At 38.6% G+C, this 19,233-nt stretch overlaps 2 protein-coding genes across 7 annotated transcripts in view; one reads left to right on the top strand and one right to left on the bottom strand.

Annotated features, from left to right (window-relative positions):
- Positions 1–16,402, bottom strand: part of dnah1 (dynein, axonemal, heavy chain 1) — a 50,360-nt gene extending 33,958 nt beyond the window's left edge. For 2 of the 4 annotated variants that reach the window (XM_047348828.1, XM_047348829.1), the window contains exons 1-33: positions 16,054–16,396; positions 13,852–14,011; positions 13,622–13,763; positions 13,378–13,492; positions 13,088–13,246; positions 11,854–12,109; positions 11,596–11,753; positions 11,277–11,488; positions 10,086–10,363; positions 9,781–9,931; positions 9,465–9,655; positions 7,566–7,788; positions 7,347–7,466; positions 7,158–7,240; positions 6,629–6,770; positions 6,209–6,364; positions 5,909–6,107; positions 5,540–5,793; positions 5,114–5,326; positions 4,871–5,032; positions 4,643–4,764; positions 4,268–4,373; positions 3,998–4,177; positions 3,756–3,893; positions 3,439–3,602; positions 3,221–3,334; positions 2,893–3,081; positions 2,696–2,801; positions 1,950–2,063; positions 1,711–1,860; positions 1,510–1,596; positions 1,245–1,431; positions 1,069–1,160 (exon numbers count right to left, since the gene is read on the bottom strand). In XM_047348828.1, the coding sequence (XP_047204784.1) occupies positions 1,069–1,160; positions 1,245–1,431; positions 1,510–1,596; positions 1,711–1,860; positions 1,950–2,063; positions 2,696–2,801; positions 2,893–3,081; positions 3,221–3,334; positions 3,439–3,602; positions 3,756–3,893; positions 3,998–4,177; positions 4,268–4,373; positions 4,643–4,764; positions 4,871–5,032; positions 5,114–5,326; positions 5,540–5,793; positions 5,909–6,107; positions 6,209–6,364; positions 6,629–6,770; positions 7,158–7,240; positions 7,347–7,466; positions 7,566–7,788; positions 9,465–9,655; positions 9,781–9,931; positions 10,086–10,363; positions 11,277–11,488; positions 11,596–11,753; positions 11,854–12,109; positions 13,088–13,246; positions 13,378–13,492; positions 13,622–13,763; positions 13,852–14,011; positions 16,054–16,258 (5,328 nt within the window). In that variant the 5' untranslated portion in view covers positions 16,259–16,396. Of the gene's footprint in view, positions 1–1,068; positions 1,161–1,244; positions 1,432–1,509; positions 1,597–1,710; positions 1,861–1,949; positions 2,064–2,695; positions 2,802–2,892; positions 3,082–3,220; positions 3,335–3,438; positions 3,603–3,755; positions 3,894–3,997; positions 4,178–4,267; positions 4,374–4,642; positions 4,765–4,870; positions 5,033–5,113; positions 5,327–5,539; positions 5,794–5,908; positions 6,108–6,208; positions 6,365–6,628; positions 6,771–7,157; positions 7,241–7,346; positions 7,467–7,565; positions 7,789–9,464; positions 9,656–9,780; positions 9,932–10,085; positions 10,364–11,276; positions 11,489–11,595; positions 11,754–11,853; positions 12,110–13,087; positions 13,247–13,377; positions 13,493–13,621; positions 13,764–13,851; positions 14,012–16,053 lie in introns of all 4 variants that reach the window. The other 2 variants (XM_047348832.1, XM_047348830.1) reach the window with 2 other exon arrangements.
- Positions 16,403–16,553: 151 nt separating this feature from the next.
- si:dkey-202e22.2 (netrin-4) overlaps positions 16,554–19,233 on the top strand; it is a 32,788-nt gene continuing 30,108 nt past the window's right edge. For 2 of the 3 annotated variants that reach the window (XM_047348836.1, XM_047348835.1), the window contains exons 1-3: positions 16,554–16,694; positions 16,796–16,818; positions 17,198–17,332. The gene's annotated coding sequence lies outside the window, so the exon portion shown is untranslated. Of the gene's footprint in view, positions 16,695–16,795; positions 16,819–17,197; positions 17,333–17,487; positions 17,556–19,233 lie in introns of all 3 variants that reach the window. The other variant, XM_047348834.1, reaches the window with a different exon arrangement.

The raw sequence follows: 19,233 nt of genomic DNA, 5'->3' as shown, positions 1-19,233 counted from the left end.
TTCAAGTATTAATCAGTCCAGGTATATGAGCTGAATCCCTAAAACGGTTGCATTCGATGTGCCTGAGACCACACTTGATTTGTGAATGTGTGCTCCTACAAATAAATCTTCTCAGGGGGTTATTTTGAGACTGCAGCAATGACTGAAAGTAGGACCTAGTGTTGAATTTAGATCAAATTCTTGTAATTTTAGATTTATTATCCTATTTAAACTTTTCTTGTTAAAATTGCTTGCTGTATATTAGAGACGCCTAAATGATTTTGAATTTTGTCAATAAATCTAATTTGTTGTTGGGGTCAATTGCAGTCGTAAATACAACAGTTACATGTAAGTTACTTGTAATGACTAAGTCACCCATGCATAGGTGTTCATGCTTATAGAACCTTTTCAGATTTGGTCCTTTTAGAGCCTGAAACATAAATGTGTATAGCTGGGATTTTATGCGACAGACCAACACAAAGCAGCACATGTGAAGTGGAAGGAAAAGGATCCCTGGTTTTCAGTATGTTTTACTAATAAGAAAGTAAAAGTATGGTGTGAATCTGATTCTAAATAAAATCTGTCCATCGAAGAGTGGCAAGAGGATAGCAATTAATGAAAGAAAGTCATAAAGAGTTCAGTTTGCCTCAAGTCATGTAGGGATGCAGTAAACATGTGGAAGAATGTGCTCTGCTCAGGTAAGTTGAAAAAAACACCATTTTGATCTATGTGTGCAGAAAATAACACAAACACACCATCCTCCCGGTAAAACATGGTGGTGGCAGCATCATGGTGTGGCAATACTCTACATGTACAAAGCTGATAGAGACATAAACCAAAGGCGGTTATGCAAAGTACTAATATACGAGGGCTAAATACAATTGCATGCCACATTTTCAAAATTTTATTTGCAACAAAATGGAAAACCATCAATAGTTTCCCTTCCTTTTCCCAATTATGAAATACTTTGTATTGGTCAGTCACATTAAATTCCAATAAAATGAAAGGTTGCAGTTGTAAGGTGACCAAATGTGGAAAAGTTCAACCCTGTGAGCTTTTAAATATGAATACTTTTGGAATATACTGTACCTTGGTTTTACCAGATCCAGGAGGTCCCACCAGCATCAGACCATGTCTCACCAGAGTGGTCTGATACAGCTGAATGCACTTGTTAATATACCCTGAAATGACCACAATACTGTTATAGACTTACTCAAAAAAGAAGGGATAATCCTTGAAGTTTTTTTTCCAAAGAAGATACGAACCATCCAAATCTCTGAGGTTCTTCGTGATGCAAATACTACGCAGGGACTGCTCCAGAAAGCCAGAATTCATGGGGACTTGTTTTATGTTACCAAAAAGATCAGTGAGAACGGCTCTGGAATGTCTCAGGTCGTCCAGTGAAAACTGTGGCATGCTTATTTCTTGAATTGCCTGAAGACAGATTAGCTCCTGGGAACAGAATTGGCAAGGAAGGTTGGTTTTATTGGTGGTAAATTAGATCTACACAAAAGAAAAAAAACATCAAACCTCATTCATGTTGGGGTTGTCCCTCCTCAGGTTTCCAGCTACAGAGATCACAGTCTTTACAGCTCTTATTCCCAAATTATACTGATCCTTTAGATTAAAACAAAAATATATATTTCTTTTTCCTCAAAGATTACCCAACAGAAAATTATTATTTTTCAGTGTATATAAAACGTAATCAACACATCTCTTCAAAACTTCTACCTGAGAACCTGATTGTTCCAATGAGAGCCTGAAAAACGCATCAATCTTCTTGGAGAGGGCTTTGGCATTAGTGAAGCCTAACGAATACAAGGAGATCTCAGCGATCACAGCATATTCAGGGATCATCATGGACACAGGGCGGAACAGGGCCTGCAGGAGATGTTGAGCTATTTGTTGAATCCCACCTACTTTTTCCTTAGTGTTGCAAAGTTATTTGGATTTAAATCATTATTTCATACCTTTAGATTGGCAGGCATTTCTGTGCAAGCAGCACGACTCGAGTTCATGGTGAAGAATATGGCACAAGAAGGGACAAGAGGAATCTCCACTCCCTCAAACACAAAATGATCGGCCTAGGAAAAAACATTCACTTTTCTATTAGAGCTTGTTTTTTTGCTTGACTTCCAAACAAATGACTAACAATATTCTCTGTTCAGTTTTGACAAGAATCAAATAAAGAACTTATCAAAGATACAGAGATGAACCAATCACTGAAACAACATCGGAATCGGGCAGTTTTTCCCTGATCGGCTCTGATCAGTGATCAGCAAGTCAGTTACTGAAAAATCTGCTTATCTCCGATTCCTTAAATGGATCAAAACTGAGAACTTTCGCCATTTTTGGTCTATAAATGAATCAAGCAACCTAATGTACATTGACGCACTTTATTGAGTTTCATAAAAATCAGATAAAGGTTAGGGACATTTGTTTTGATGCGTATTGGGGCTAATTTTGTAATTCCTTCATTTTAAAATGACTACCTCTATCAAAAAATCTACTGCTATTTCTTTCTCATTCATGTGTTACAGTCTGTAAAATAAACATCATCATTGATAAAAATCAAAATTGGCAGGTCAGACCTGAAAAAAAGGAGATTTTCATTGGCCAGGACAAGCATGATTGGTAAATCTCTTATATGCAGAGCACAGGTATGAGCAAAATGTGATTCTAATAGGCAGTAGAATGTGAATTATCCAGTGCTTGCCTGTTGCTGCTGGGCCTTTTGTATTGTGGAGATCTGTTGTGCCAGAACAGAGAGAACCTCCACAGCAATGTGAACAATGTCATCCAAGCAAGCCCAAGCGCCTGAGCTGTAGCACAAAAACAGATAGGACATCTTACATGAATGACAGCACGTGTCAAGCTTTTTCATGATGTTTTTTGCAACTGACAAGTTTTTACCTGGCTACCCCTTTAAGAAACTTTCCCACTGCAAAGGTATTGAGCTGATCGGAGCAGTTGAAAACTACGGTGTGGATGGCCAAAGCCTTTCCGAGATCTTTAATGGTTTCTGTCTTTCCTGCACCTGCTGGGCCTGCAAGTCCACCCCCAAGCTTGAGATTTAGTGCTCCTGTAAGGGTGAGGTAGCACCTAAAAGAGCCAGAAGTAGGTATTCAGTGGATGTACTCCATAACAAGCAAAAAGCACCAGTAAACCATCATACTTATTTTATTATTATTTTTATTTTTTTTAAATAAACAAACCCCATCATACTTAAGCACTACTGTACCTCTCAGAGAGTGGGGTGATGACCAGGCGACGAGAGTTGCCAAGATATTCATATCCATATAAGAATTCTGCATTCATATCTCGTATGTACAGGTCCTCTTTTGTCCAGTAATATCTGCAACAAGTATTTGATAAATATAATAGTCAAACATATAATAAGCAACAATATCAGGGGGTAAAAATTTATTTTTTGTTAAGTAAATAAAGCAAACTGATAACCTTAGCTGGCTGATCCACTCAAAGTCATTGATGGTTGAAACCTCCTGCTCCACCAGTTTGGAAATTACATCCTTTGTATGGACTCCTATCACAATAAGGGAGGACAACACAGCTTGCTGCATCTTAGAGTGATGTCCTCTCATTAGCTGCACTAAGTCACCAAGCTTCACAAACAGAACGACAAAAAGGTTAGGATTGTAGGAAACTGTCTAATCGAGGGTGCACACTGTTCAGTTGAGCTGTGCATGAAAATGTATGAACTTTATTCAACAAACTGTGGCTAATCAAACTGGTATGTAGTTTTAGCGCCGGCAAACCTGATTCTGTAGCCGGGGATGAAGATTAGTCAAGTCTCCCTTCTCCAAAGCTTCAGACACCTCAGCAGTCCAGAAAACCTGAAAGCTAGCTATCACCACTTGACCAGGCCATGATAACACCCACTCAACATGAGGTTGCTGAGGCAAAAAAACACACATATGGAGCTTTTAAAATAAGCCTTCAATTTCATGTGGGGAAAAAATGTAATATCTGGTGAGATACAACAAAAAAGTCGACTAACCTCCGAATAAACTTTGAGAGCACTCTCAATGCTATCCCTCAGGGTGGCCTTCATAGACTTTTCTAAAGCCCTCAGCCAGATGTCCACATTCCCAACTGGTGCTACTGGCAGGGATAGTTTGACCTGTTCCTCCTCTTTGGAATACATGTGTGTGATCTGTAGGTCTGACTGAAACTGCAGCTAAAGACAAATGGAGGACTTAGCTTCTATTCATTTTCCTGTTATATACTATATGAGGGGTACTTGAAGAATCATCCAGCCAAAGCAAACCTGTGAAATGTTCCCAAAGCATTTGTGCAGTTGCAGTTGAACAGCAGTGGGATCTTTGGACTGGGACAAGATCTCCAGAAGCTCAACATCTGATAGAAAGAAAAACCTGCATACAGAGGTTATATACACAGTGTCAGTGGTATGTTTAGCAGTCAGTGTGGAACAATATAGTACAATTGGCCTATCACTGATAATCCTCACAAATACACTGAAGTTTGTTGTTGTCATGTGACAAAATGTGAAAAAGATGAAGGAGCATCAAAACTTCTACAAGTTGCAGAAACATCCAAGAAAACAAATGTATTGCTTCACTCTACCTGAGAGACACTTTCCATGTTTTATATTTATATACAACCACCCCCTCATCGCTCTTACCTTGGAAAGGAGCTTCTTTTTTTCTCCAAGTAGTCACAGAGACCTTTCTGAGCATTTTCCAAAAACACATTGCAGCGCTTCAGTTTGTTTAGTAGCTGAACATTCTGGCACAATTCAATCACCTAAAAATGAACACAAATGCACTTGTTCATTATTGCCATTGGTGCCAAGTTAGTGTACTATATGTTTAGCCCTGCTTTCAAAAATGCGAAACGTAAAAGCACAGACATTTTGATCACTAAAGTCAATGCTCATGACACTTTTCCAACGTTGCTCTAAATGCTCGTATGTTCTTCTTTGCTTCAGCTGCTGTTTGACATCATCAGAACTAAAGATGGGCTCCAAGGTCAGCCAAGCATGCTGGCATGACAGCCACTCTTCCAGCACCTCCTGTATTAACAGAAGATGGCAGCAATAGAAGATGAGACACAGGAACAATCTTGTGAATCTAATGTTTGTTTACGTGTGTACTTGAGTTAGTCTGAGCTTTCTCTCCCAGTTGCTAAGGCGCCCCTCAAAGAATTTTTTGACAGGGGAGAAGGACATGTTCTGAGTTTTGACAATATGGTCATCCAGCAAATGGAATATCTCATCTGGGACCTTCAGGATGAACGTTTCTGTGTCCTTGTAGGGAAACACATCACAGACAACTGTCGCCCATTCTTTTTCCATCTTTTCCAGAGCCTAGGTGAGAAGGTGGAGAGAGACGTGTAACTTTGACTTTAGTCAAGTTATGCACAAACAAAAACTGAAAGTTCAGTCTTTTATACCATGACAGTAGCTCTCCTGTCATATTGCACAATGCCAACAAATGAATTTAAACCTTTTAATTTTGTCAATTTGACAACAATTTACAGAGATTACATAATAAAAACTGTGGATCACTGTATCTAGCACCTGTTCAATGCTGTATTCTTTCCCAGCAGTCTCGGCCACGCGAGATATTTCATCCAAGTGGTGCTGAAGGCCAAGCTCCAAGTAGCGATTAAGATTCATGTTTGCTTTTGGTATAACTTTGGTGTTAACGCATTGTGAAATCATCTCCCAGTGGTGGCTCTTCATTCCCGGGTTCCTCAGGCACTGAATCAGAAGGTAGAACGGCTGGAATTTCTCCATCTTGCCAAGCATTACACTTGCCACTATTTGGACATCTAATATTGTGTTGACAACAGAGCATCCCAGGACACACACAAAATAAAAACAGTCAAGTTAACGATCACTTTTTACTTTTGGCAGGTTTTCTAAGGTAATAATTGAGTTACCAACCAGGATTTCCCTTGAACTGTTCAATACAATTGCTCATTGTTTTTTGGGCAGCCGTGAAAATACGCTCAAGCTGCTCAGGGTCGATTGAAGACAATGGGTCATTAAGCCAGCTTTCATTCCAACGTAGCCAGTCAGAGGTGGTGGTCCAGAGCTCTTCAAAGGGCCGGAAGTCCTTAATCAGGTTTTGCAGGCAATCGAACTGTAATAAGCATTCATAATTTGCAGCTAAAAAAAAAGGAGAAAACCAAGTACTCCCTGCTGTAAATTCATTGAGTGATTTAAGAACTTTCATGCACCCACGTTGGAGACTGGTAAACCAAGCAGACGCTCTCTGGCGTTGTAGGTTAGCGCCAAGGTTTGGCACTGCTTGAGTTGTGTTCTTGTGCCCTTTGCCTTGTTAGCCATCTCATGGGCAAGATCAATGTCGTCATATCTCGCAAACTCAACAATGGTATTCTATAAACAGTTGTATATAAAATGAGAACCAAATCAATATAATTAGCTGAATGCGACACTGACCACTGTCAGACATGTACAGTGTGGTGCAAAAATATTTACACCCCTCAAATGTTTTTTCTAAACTTTGGCACGTTACAACCACAAGTTTCCATGTGTTTTATGGGGAAGAAGTAACCAGAAAATTATCCAGACCTCATCAGGATAATACTTCTTTCATATGGAATAGAAATGTATTGACATTTATAAAAAGACAGGAAACACCTTCAAAGAGTCAAGTTGCTCCTCAAATTTGTTTCGGTCTGCTAGTTGGATCTCGTGGAAGCACTTCTCATCCTCTTCATGCTGGATGGTTACCATCTCCATCTGGTACATTATCCTTTGTGGCCACCAAATAGCGTTCCACCTGCACAAATAAGCCCCCGCAACAGTACCAATAACTTGACAGTTCAATCTTAGAATGGAACGGAAAGCTAAATGACATGACCAAAGCAAAAACAATTCACAGCTAACTGAGGGAGATGGATGGATGGACAGATACATATTTGGTATATAAAAGCCGACGTTAAACTGTTCGGGTTGGAGGAGCTTCTGTTTATCACGTGGACCACATGACAGGAAGTAAAGTCTGATTAAGCAGTTGTTTTACCTTCCTCTACGTTCATTTCTCATACTTATCCAGATCTGTAAAAATGCTAAAACTCAAACTCAGAACTTTTCCATACTTTTCAAGACTGCGTATAAACCCTGCAACGTTGATACATATTGTTGGAGATAATGAATATACACTTACTTTCTGTTAACATCCTCGTTTGAAAAACTGTAGTAAAATTCTACCAGAACCTCAAGATCCAACAAAATTTTGGCAAGATGTTCCTGTTGTCGACAGGTTGCAGATGTTATTTGTGTAAAACTTAAGATATTATTATTATTATAATACGTAGAAATGTTATAATATCCACTTAGTTGTTGAATTTTGTACCGTGTAACTCTTAAGTTGCTCTGGGATTTGCTTCATCCATTCCCTTTTTTCAGTCAGTTCCTCAATGCTGTTGGGTTTCTCCTGTAGCGCTCTGCTTATAATGTTACACTTTTCGCTTGCCTGAAAACAGAAAATCCCACGTGCTATTTAGTAGTGGCAGTGCAGCGAAGTCCACACACCACAGGGTTAGGGTTTCTGGCCTCCCAACAAACGACTTACACTTTCAATCTGCTTGCGTAGCATTAGAGCAAGATTCTCCAAGAGGGCGTTGGCCAAAGACTTTCGCTTTCTGATGAGTGACTGTCGTACTGCCCCCACACAGACAAAAAAGGGACCAATAACAATGGAAGAAGGCAGGGAGTATTCAAGCTTTTCCATTTCTTTAAGATGTTGTTTGACCTGTGTCTTCACCTCTTCAGAGGTCTGCTCTGCATTATGAGACCTGAAGCATAGAGGAAATAACAACTCATCATTCAGAGGAAATAATCATTTCATTCAGTGCCAAACCAGAAATAAATATGACCATACAGTGAGCCACAGAGTTCATTTTGTGTAAGACTGAATTGTGTCAAATAATAAAAATAACAAGAAAGGTGCAGAGGAAAATCTGATGTTGCCTGCAACTTGTGCAAAATGTTTAAGCTATCAAATGCCGAACGGTGACAAACAAATTAATTAACATTGTTCTTTAGAGTCACTGGAAATTTGGAAACAACTCTCTTCATAATCTAACCCATAAAACAACAAGACTTTTATTTTGAAAATTATCTCTGAGTATGCAGCCCAAACAGGATCTATTTTCATTCCAGGCTTAGGTCCACAAGGAGCCTAGAACCTCCTTTTGTAATTACAAAAGATACCATATTATGTAAGTGTTAATTTAGAAAAAAAATGTTTTATCACTAATTTACTTACATTATTTATGTGAAATCTGCTTTTGCAATAATCTGTTCTATGGAGTATTACAGCTTTTATTTTGAAGAATATTTTACGTTCTTTTTTTTTTTAAAAGGTCAAAGTAACCCTTTTCCTGGTTTAGTTCCGTTAGTATTTTTTTAGTCTGTTCTTCAAAAGGGATTTTAGAGCAATTTCCGCCTGAAATTACATACCTTAAATAAATCAAGTCTAACTCCACAGTTATAAGGCCTACATGCAAATGTTTGGTATCTGCGTAAAGGTAAGACATAAAAGAATATTTTTCCAGTGGAACCACTATTGTAACTGTTACTATGTCTGATTTATTTGTGATTAAACAAAGAAAAAAGAAACATTTTTGAGCCTCGCCAAATGTTTTTTCTAAATGAACATTGCAAAACACTATGGAAATCCTTTGGAATTCCTAGGAGAACCCCCAGGTTGCATTAATCCACATCTTCATTATAACTGCAGCAAATTTGGACTGAATAAGTTGAAGCATATATGTTCAACAAAAGTTTTAGAGAGCAATGTGCCAGGCAGAAATGGCAGTTAGGCATAGGGTGCCAAAACTTTCCCAAATGTGTTTTTTACCTCATGAAAAGCAAATAAAAGGGAATCTGGTCAAATAAAAGTGTTGATGTCAATTGTAGACGTCCTTCTGGATATAACATAACCTTTGATTAAGACATTTACCCTGTGTATTATCAAAATGTACAGTTGCAAACATAACTGGAAGCTAACTCTTTGTTGAAAAGTGTCCACGTGCATCAGATCCGGGAGCCACGCACTATTAATCCAAGGGCCACCAATCATATGGCCTCTGGAACGCACTTTGGACACTCCTGATTTAATGCATGAAATATTAATCTGCTTTAAATCTGAAGGTTACCAGCAATCGTAATCAGTGGTTTTGGCCCATCGGGAATTTGAATCCTTCAGTTGTTAAAATGTCCTCTAGAAAATAGTTACTCTTATTTTGGAGGGTAGCTATGAGCTTTACTTTGAAAGTCCAAGTTTAAACTTTCTCCTGTCAGGGATGCACTTAGTACATGCATAGTATCTGGTTGTCATAGTTTTCAAGATTATACTGGGTTTAAAGATAATCTAAAAATCGCAAAAGATACAGTGAACCAAGCATTTTGAACCATTACTGGCAGCAAAGTGTGGAGCTATGCCAGGCACCAAAGGAAACAAACTTACTTGAACGTTTCAATGTCCAAATTTTGTAGGTCCAAGTGTTTCTCATACTCAGCAGCGTAGGCCCTAAGAGGAGTAGCTGTTTTTATCACAGCCTCCCGGACTTTTTCCTCCAGCTCTGCTACTTCTTTCTTCTGGAAACTCATTGGCTCAATTAGCAAACTGCCCATGGTAACCAAGTTCTTCATCACAAACTGGTAAGAACAAGAACCAAACAGTTATGTCTTTGGCACACATGCACATGTCATTATCACCATGGAGAGAGCCAAGAGCTTAATTTTCAAAGCAAATCCACATGAAACGTGTGTTTTATGGTTACCTTATAAAGCTGCGGAACTTTGTGTGTGACCAAAATAGCAGATTTGAACAGTTTTGCGATTAATGTCTCTAAATCTTCTAGTGAAGGGCTGTAATGAACCCCAGTTTGGTCCAAAACCAGATCCACAAGTAACAGAGGATTCTTCTTCGGCCTCGATAAAGAAGGACGTAGAAAAATGACTGACAAAGTACTGAATATCAATATGACCAGTAAAAGCACCTTAAGGATGTATTATGTTAATTTTTCATCAGACGAATTGTTTCACCACTAAAAAGGAGCATCCATGTAACTGTGCTTTATCTTACTTGTAGGGGCTTCTGAAGAGGTCACTTCCCCAGACCATATCCGGAGGACACGACATTACACTGTGACAAGCTTCCAGAAAAAACTCGCTCAGGCTATCCAGTGAATCTAGAACAAGGTCGTGCAAGGAGCTCCTCATTCTGAAGACCAAGAGTTTCATCAGTCTAAATATGGTGAAGCGAGACTCCTTCCCAGCGCCTCCCTTGGCAAGGGAATTGTTAGTGGAGCGGATGCTGTTGCTGAGTGAGATGACCCACTTCTCCTGGAGATACTGGATTACCTGGAAAAATTAAAAGGGTCTCTGTGCTTCTTTTATCATGTGATGCAAAATGTGTGTGGCAAAAGGTATTTTCAAACGTTGGGTTTTAAGGGTGGGCTTGACCCTAACAGTTCCTTTTATTTATTAATCTATCAACAAATTCTGTGATTTAACTATTTTTCTGAAAGATTATTAATCCTCCAAAAAGCTCAACAAAACGTTTTCACTTTTTTGCAAAATACATAATAAATGTAAACAAAGTTTTGCACTTTAAATTATGAATTATAAAAATATTATAAGCAAAAATCAGTTTTTATCCCAATTTTCCGACTACTATTCATTAACCAGACTATTTTGGAATTTATGTTGATCATATTGGATTCATATTATTTTCTGCACAATTAAATGTAATTAAACAGGAACAGGAACATAAGCAAGAAGGTCTGTATATTTGACCTTCTAAAAATGTATTTAAATTATTTATCAATATCTCAGTATTTGACGTCTCAAAATATGGAATTTGACAGGTTTTCTGGTGAAAGAAATTTAAATCTATCTTTTTGTGTATATGTTGTGGTTCTATATATGTCCTTCTGCTTTTAACTTCTGTAAAGCTCTTTGCATTACACCAGACTGTATGAAACGGGCTGTATAAATTCATTTTGATTCATTTGTATGTATCTGATTTTTCCATTTTGTCTCACGATCTTTCTTATTTGTTGAATAAATAATTACAGTGTAAAGTGAGGTTTAAATAACTGCAGAAAATTAACTCTGTTAATTTCAGAATTAACAGAGAGTTTGCTTTATATTTATCGTTGCTGTATTGATGTTGTATTTTTATTTCAATCATTAATTGTTGATTTTTTTTATTATTATTAACAGGAAATTAGCAGAAAAGAGGTGTCGCTGTACTCGCTCAGTGCTTAATTACCTCAGTGAAAACTTGAGACTGGACAAGTTCAAATTCGTCCAGTCGAATTGGTTTGGTCAATGTCACGTTAAACAGCCTCATGTTTGTTATTTTGTGGCATTCAGACAAAATGTGAGGTAACACACAGATCACCTCCGGTAGGTTTAGCAAAGAGTTCAGGGCAAATTCAGCTTGCTTCTTTTCAAAGTCATAAGGAGGGACTGGAACATATCCTGTATGAGTAAAAGAAGTAAGTGTTTAGGTTCTGAGAGTTCTGGCTGACACTACATGTCCTTAATCTTGACCAAACAAGGTACATGTCGATAAAAAACTACCTTACCATTTTGTAGTATGCACTCTGTGTCTCTTTGTGGCAAAGAGATGTCTGAAAACTCCTCAGGGTGGCTCATCACAATTTTGTCAAACACCATGCGGTTCATAATCCGGTCATATTCCAGTTTGACCTCCTTCTCCAAGTCTTTTATACATCTCTCAAATCTGCACATAAAACATCGCCTTGTTATACCCTTTTCTACAGTGTACTTCATATCGAGCTGTCCGAAAAACACAAAACAAAGTCAACAATGAAGGGACTCACATTGTCACCTTAAAGCCACAAGCTGACTGGACAAATATCTTGATGCGTCGCAGACTGTCATCGCTGAGGGACGGATTTCCCTCCCAGATGGGCATGCAGTCCACAGAAGTGCTGTACAGGAGTTGAACCTCTGCACGCTTCCTGAAACGTACAGCAAACTCGATTCGTTCCGCAAAGACTCGAGGATCCTCAGCTTTGAATAACAGTCTGATTCTCGGCACCCAGTGCTCAGAGCCTCCATGTAAAAGGTCCATCTCTGTGAAAGCAAAGTGTTGATTGACTGAAAAATACAGCTGAAAACAAATGTTTACATATGCTGTGCATAAAGATAAAACCTTGTTTTCATCACTCTCTGGCATTAAATCAAACTAAACCTTCAATTGTTTTAGGTCAGTAAGGATGAAAATAATTTCTGTTTGCTCACTGTCAGAATTAAAAGCGAATGAATTTGGGAGATGTTTTTTTTTTTTTTTTTTTTGCCTTTTTAACCTTATGACTTGGTTCAAATTTTTTAGTATCCTATCTCAATAGTTTGCTGGAACTGTCGCCCATTTCTCCTGTTAGAACTAATTTTTACTGAGTCAGGTTTGTGGGCCACCTTGCTAACAAAAACCTTTTCAGCTATGCCCACAAATTTTCTTTGGCACTGAATTTAGGGCCTTGTGATTGCCGCTCCAGAACACTGACTTTGTTGTCTTCGTGCCGCTTTGTAATGAATTTAGTGGCATACTTAGAGTCAATGTCTGTTCGGATGCCATCTATTCTGTGAGGTGAGCCACACATTATTACACTACCACCCCCTTACTTACGTACAGTGAGAATTGTCTTCTCCGACTTGCAATCTTCCCCTTTTTTTCCTCTAAATGTTATGATGGCCATTATGGCCAAACATTTTATTTTAGATTCATCAGACCACAGAACATGGAAATTAAGGTCTTTGTCCCAGATTGCTTCAGCAAACTACAACCTGTTTTTTTAATGTTTTTGGGAGTAATGGCTTTTTAATCTCTGAGTGGTCTTTCTGCCATGTTGGTACACTCTGACTTTCTTTTCCTTTGTTCTGAAATTCAAATGCACAATTCATACCAAAATATGAAAAGTTTAGTCTGATTAGTCAGATAGTGAGAAAAATATTATTTTGTATTCATATAGTTTTTGTAAATATCTGGTTTCAACAGTTTATTAAGTATTGCTACTACGCTACACAAGAAAACAAACAAAACAAAGGATTTACTTTTCTTGTGTCCTCTTTTTTTAATAGGTTTTACTTCCTCATCTTTCTTATTGCTGTAATGGAGAGCCTTCTGCACTAAGTACTGACATTTTTCTTTAGAGTAGTCCAGAACCCCAACTAAATGCCAGCTGTACTCAGGGCACGGACTTCCTGAATCATCTAGGAATAAAGAAGAAGACAAATGAATAAAAAATGACATGAACAAATGAAGACGTGAAAAAAAGAGTAAGAAATGTCTATAAATCTATAAAGTAGGGAAGTAACATTTATCCCAAAAATCAATTTATCACCTTTAAGCAGCAAGGCTTTGGCAGGAACAGGCTTTTGACCAGGTGATCCTTCAGTTTTGCCCAGAGCAAGCCAGTCTTCTGGTGTCCGGCAGTCGTAATCCTCATTGTCAAAAATCTCATAAAATAAAAAAAATAAAAATAGATCAAATAAGAACAAGAGAGATATGGACATTTTATAGGAGACAGTACACATATTTGGAATAGTTGCCAGAAAGCAACTGCAGCAGAAACACTATGGATTTACCTCAAGTGGAAGGATGGGTGATAGCACATTGTCTGATATAGGATCAGTACTGTTCAGATGTCTTGGCATCAAGCTGTTAGGCTCTATGCCTTTTTCTGCCAGAAGTTGCTCCAAGTCAATAACCAAGTATTCTCTACGAAGTCTGTTAACAGAGATGACTTAGGTTTAATTATAGTTTCATGAAAAACAATGTAAAATAAAAAACACTCTTCATCAAAAACAGCTCATACCTCTCTACCACTAACTGGCGAGCAGCATGGCCAGGGAGGGTTTCGTAGGGAATTTGAACTTTAGGTACATCTCCACCAATACCGAAATACGAGGATTCCGACTGCTCTGCACTATCATGATGATTGTTGTCCATGCACTCTTCCCATGCAGTCTTGACAGCTGGACAAAAGCGTGGAGAAGGTTTTTTTTTTAGACAGCAACAAACATGTTTTAGTAGAATCACAGTCTGCTTATTTGAAAAATACAATCTGTACAGCGATTTACAAACTATTCCGACCCCTTGAACTTTTCTATGTTTTATCATGCCACAACCACAAACTCCAAAGGTTTTGTTGATGTTTATGTATTTGGAAGATGCTTTTATCCAGAGAGACTTACAAATGGCAATATAACAATGCTGTTAATATCGAAGCTAACAATAAGAAGGAAGACCACTGGTCAGGGTCTGTCAGAGGAGACCGTGTAGAAAGAGAGAGCAGACGGAGCGTGCAGTAGAGGGGCTAGGGTAGGAGATGCTCTCTGAAGACCTGGGTGTTCATGAGTTTCTTGAAGACAGACAGGGACTGCCCTGTTCTGGTAGAGCTCAGTAGGTCATTCCACCGATGTGCAACGACACACAAGAAGAGTCTGGATCGTCTTGAACGTGGTGTAGGCACTGCTAGCCGACAATCCCTTCACGATCGGAGTGAGGCAGCATTCAAGTAGACAGGAGCCGTTCCATGAAGCACTTTATAGGCTAACATCAGGGAATTTAATTCGATGCTAAGGGTAGCCATTAGACCTCAATGAACAGAGGGATGACATGTGCCTTATCAGGATTTTGTGACATACCAACACAAAGTAACATATAATCGTGAAGTGGAAAGAAAAGGGAACACGTGAACATTACAAACAAGGCAAAAGGAAATCCATTGTTGAAAGAAAGCCATACATCTATAAGTATATACGTACATGTGGAGGTATAAGCTTTGGTCAAATAAGACCAAAACTGAATATTTTGGCATATATGCATAAACGCCACATGTGTCGGAAAACTAAAACTGGCCATCATGTTGAGCACACCATTCCCATCATGAAACATGGGGGTGGTACCATCATTCTGTGGCGATACTTTTATTGAGTATGGACAGGGAGGCTGGTCAGTGTTGATGGGAAAGTAGATGGCGCTAAATATAAGGCAGGACTGGAAGAGAACACAAGTTACAGTTACATTAAGTAGTGCAGTTGTCGTGCATTTACACCTGCTTATTCCCTGTCAGAGTCATGGGGGCTCGTCTGGTTTCTAGTTCCACTGAGTAAGAGGTGGGGTACAATCAGGACAGGTCACCAGTCCATCAAAGGCATCGGCAAACATAATAATGAAACGGCTCTCCAAAGACAAATAGCCATGCACTCACACACCAAGTCTGTTCTTTTCACATAATTATTTTGTTTTATTTCATGGGGATATTTATTTATTTCATGGAATATTTATCAATAATTTATCAATAGCAGTATTTATTTATATTTATTAATTTTGAGTGAAACAGCTCTCCATAGACAAATAGCCATGCACTCACACACTAAGTCCTGAGGGCAATTCAATGAAGCCAGTTATGCTAACATGGCCTCACAGACTGGACTGTGGGAGGAAGCTAGAGTACCCAGCATGGGAAGAACATGTAACCTCGGGACTTTCTTGCTGCGAGGCAACAGCAAAAATAACCATGCAGTCCTGCAGAATCCTGCAAACCCATCAATAACCAGTACATGACTGCATTTAATAATTTTTTCAGTCATATCGACATTTAGTGATGATCTCATGGAACCGACAGTGAAAAACACAAAATCATGCTGTCAGTTTGTGGGGTTTGCAAACATCATCAGTTAATAGTTATTACAATAAATCACAATTATCAACGCAACAGATTGTTCTCCCATAACAATACATACAATAATTGCCCATTCTTAATGCCTACCACTTTTCATTTGTGAAAACTTTGGAAAACCTCCAAATTTGGAAAACTATGGATCACCACCTCATAATTATAGGTTACTTTGAGTTGTATCATTAAAATCCCAATAAAATAAAGTGATGTTTGTAGCTTTAAAGTAAAGGAAACCTGGAAATAAGTTCAAGGAATAGGAACGTTGTTACTTTATCTATGCATCATTAAACATACATTTTATCAATCACTTATGAGCTAATACAGCATGCTCACCCTCCGATGAGTTCAGAACAGCACATTCCAGCGTGGAGGTGGCCTGGGAACTCTGCTGGACAAAACGCTCTTCCTCACCAACCAATGGTGAGTAAATGTCCGACTCAGTGGTCGATGGGAGTTTAGCTCTGTGCCTTACAAAAGCAGGCTTCTGTTCAGGAGGTTTTCTGGGGATCATTAGAGGCTTCGGACCTTTCTTTTGCATTTTACAAGGTTATTTAAAGCAGTGCTGCCACACCATGATCTTGGAGCTAATACGCGCAAACTGAACTTCCAAACGGCTTGCTTTTCTTATTCTTTGATACAAAAAAGACAATAAAATAAAACGACTCCGACGTACCTTAGTTTAAATTAAATTGAAAGCAAGCGTAGCGTTGAACGCAACAAATCTCGGTTTCCTTAACCACAGTAACAGTACAGTTATTTCCTGTTGCCATGGAGATTCAGAACTCGCGCATGCCCATCTGGTAGGGCAGACCGTTTGAGGATTTTACTGGCGTCTTACCTTCGCGACACCATTATTTATTGCATGAAACAGCCTATTATTTGAAAAATGTGACATAATCGTTTATCAGCTACGGAGAAAACCAGCGTGTGGACCTAACAATATGAATGCTGTCTTTCTCTCTTAGCCAATTAAGGTGAACTTGTAGATAAAGAGGTTATTCTGTATGTGTACATGACTTTAGGAGAAAATGAAAGGTTAAAGTGTCACATTTTTCTTGTCACTTAAACTATACAGGGCTCCTACGACATCTTAAAAAGGTCTGGAATTTGCTTGTATAATTTTCCATATTTGTTTTTTAATTACCAGTCTTCTCTTCCTTCTTCTATTTTAAAAATTTTCTTCCACCTTCACATTTTACTTTACACAACTGTAAATTCAGGTTAAACTGCCCCTGTGTTTCTTCTGGGTAAAATCTCTAAAACAGCTATTTTGTGGTAGCTTTTACAACCTCAACACATGTAGCAAAGGTCCCAAGTTATGAATTAAAGAATCTGCATTATGTTTAGGACACTCCAGTCCTTACTTGACAAGCTATAGAATTTCAGGGTCTTGGTAGAAAAAAGCAGTAAAACGGCCCTTTTGTAAGGGATCTGCGGTTGTCTATGAGGTAATCTGTTCTCCCTCTCTGAGCTGCAGTTTCCCTGGAGGGCGAGGCTGAGCAGCGTTCCTCTGCACACCCTCCAACGCCCCCCACTAAGCTACTGTTGGAACACAACCCACTACACAAGCCTGCACTCAGCCCTCTTTGACTCTGCCCGCTGCAAAATACTAGTAAGATTCTATTCTACTATTTCACATCAACATCATCTTCATCAGTTTAATCTTTTATCTCCAAAGAAGGCTGCTGCTGTACACCCTTCCTGAGATCCGCCAGTCAACTCCTTCAGCCCTCCAATAAGCGTTTTAAACCTTTATTTTCTCTTGAGGGTTCTCTTACATGTGGGCCAAAAGAGTTTCAAGAACTATGACACTACACCCCATTGATAATAAGAAGGTAATCTCAACATTTTGCTATGTCATTATTTTTGAAACCTACAGTTAAGACCTGAATACTATTCAAAAATATTTAAGGTTAATATTTTGCACTCAAATGTACAGAACTTTTCAAAAAATGCTGAAAAATCCATATATCTGTGTCTGGCAAAGTATGAAATCTTAAAATAAAAATGTGAAGGAACCCTGCCTGCCGTTGTTACAATATACAATCATATTCAATAGATTAGAATACAATTGAAAAATGTAATTTTGAGTGACTCAATTCACGAAGTGAAGATTGATTACACACAGACTGACATTTCCAAGCCTTTATTTCTGTTAGATTTTTTTACTTAATGCTAATGAAAACACATTTAAAACTAGAATATTATCTCAGACTAATAAAAAAACTTTTAGTACAGAAATCTGGACCTAATTAAAAGTATGTATAATACCTGCTTAAATGTTATTTTCAAAAATTACTTTTAATCTGACCTAATCAAAACATATATTCTAATTTATTGAACATGACTGTAAATGGAGTTGGTAGCGCTGTTGCCTTGCAGCAAGAGGGTCCTGAGTTCAGCTCCTGGCCTGGGGTCTTTCTGCATGGAGTTTGCATGTTCTCCCTGTGCATGTGTGGGTTTTCTCTGGGTTGGTCTCTCTAAATTGCCCTTATGTGTGAATGGGTGTGTAAATGGTTGTTTGTCCTGTGTCTCTGTGTTTCCCTGCGATGGATTGGCGACCTGTCCAGGGTTTACCCCGCCTCTCGCTTGTAGACCCCTGGCAATAGGCACAAGCTCCCCGGTGACCCTGTACAGAAAATAGATGGATGACTGTAAATGGCCATCTTTTTACCCTTTCATGCCATAAACGGATTGGCATCAAAAGAGAGCAATGGTTTAAAATTGGATCAGTATTTTAGTTTTAAGTAGTCCTCTGAAAGAAACCTTAGGCGGGATTACACTTCCTTAGAGCCTAGACCTGTTAAGCTAAAACCACTTGGAGCTACCAGAGATTGGCTCGCTAAATACTGTATAAATAAACGGCTACATTTAAAACCTCATAAGTAATTTTTGAGAAACATTCTGATGTAAATTGAAGACAAATAGGGGGCACAAGATTGCTGAAGATGTGGAAAGTTAAATTGGGTTCATTGAGTATGTTGTGGACAGAATGCTTTACAGAGGAGCAAAGGTTAAATGCAAAGAGTGACTTAATGTAAACAACTTGTATGTTGCCACGTTTTGTTTTTCACCCAATCAATAATCAAGACATATCTGGTGAAATGTTTATTAGAGCTCTACTGGTCCATTGACTTTCTCCCAGCAGAGCTGAATTTCCTAAGAAATGACCTCACAGCCTCCGAGGATCTAAACAACCCACATCTAATAATGGGATTATTAAATCAGAGTAGCCCCAGTGCTCAGAACATCCTGACCACAGTAGATTATTAATGATTGCCACATGTTAGAGCTTTTAAATAAATCTGTGAAAAACAACTGAAGTTCCAAAGAAAACCACATCAGAACCACGAGTCTCTGATGAGGTGGTGGTCTTTGAAACATGGTTTCCTACCAATGTTTGGCTGACAATCCTGCAACAACTGTGCAGCCAGGAGGCCACCATGGAGATGAGACCTAAATGTAAAGTTGTGATCAGTGGCTCGGGTTGAGCCAAACCCATTAAACCTTAAA

Source organism: Girardinichthys multiradiatus, chromosome 20 (assembly GCF_021462225.1).
Source record: "Girardinichthys multiradiatus isolate DD_20200921_A chromosome 20, DD_fGirMul_XY1, whole genome shotgun sequence".
NCBI lineage: Eukaryota > Metazoa > Chordata > Actinopteri > Cyprinodontiformes > Goodeidae > Girardinichthys > Girardinichthys multiradiatus.
The sequence above is the reverse complement of the archived record's forward strand: the minus strand, read 5'-3'. Positions and strand labels throughout refer to the sequence as shown.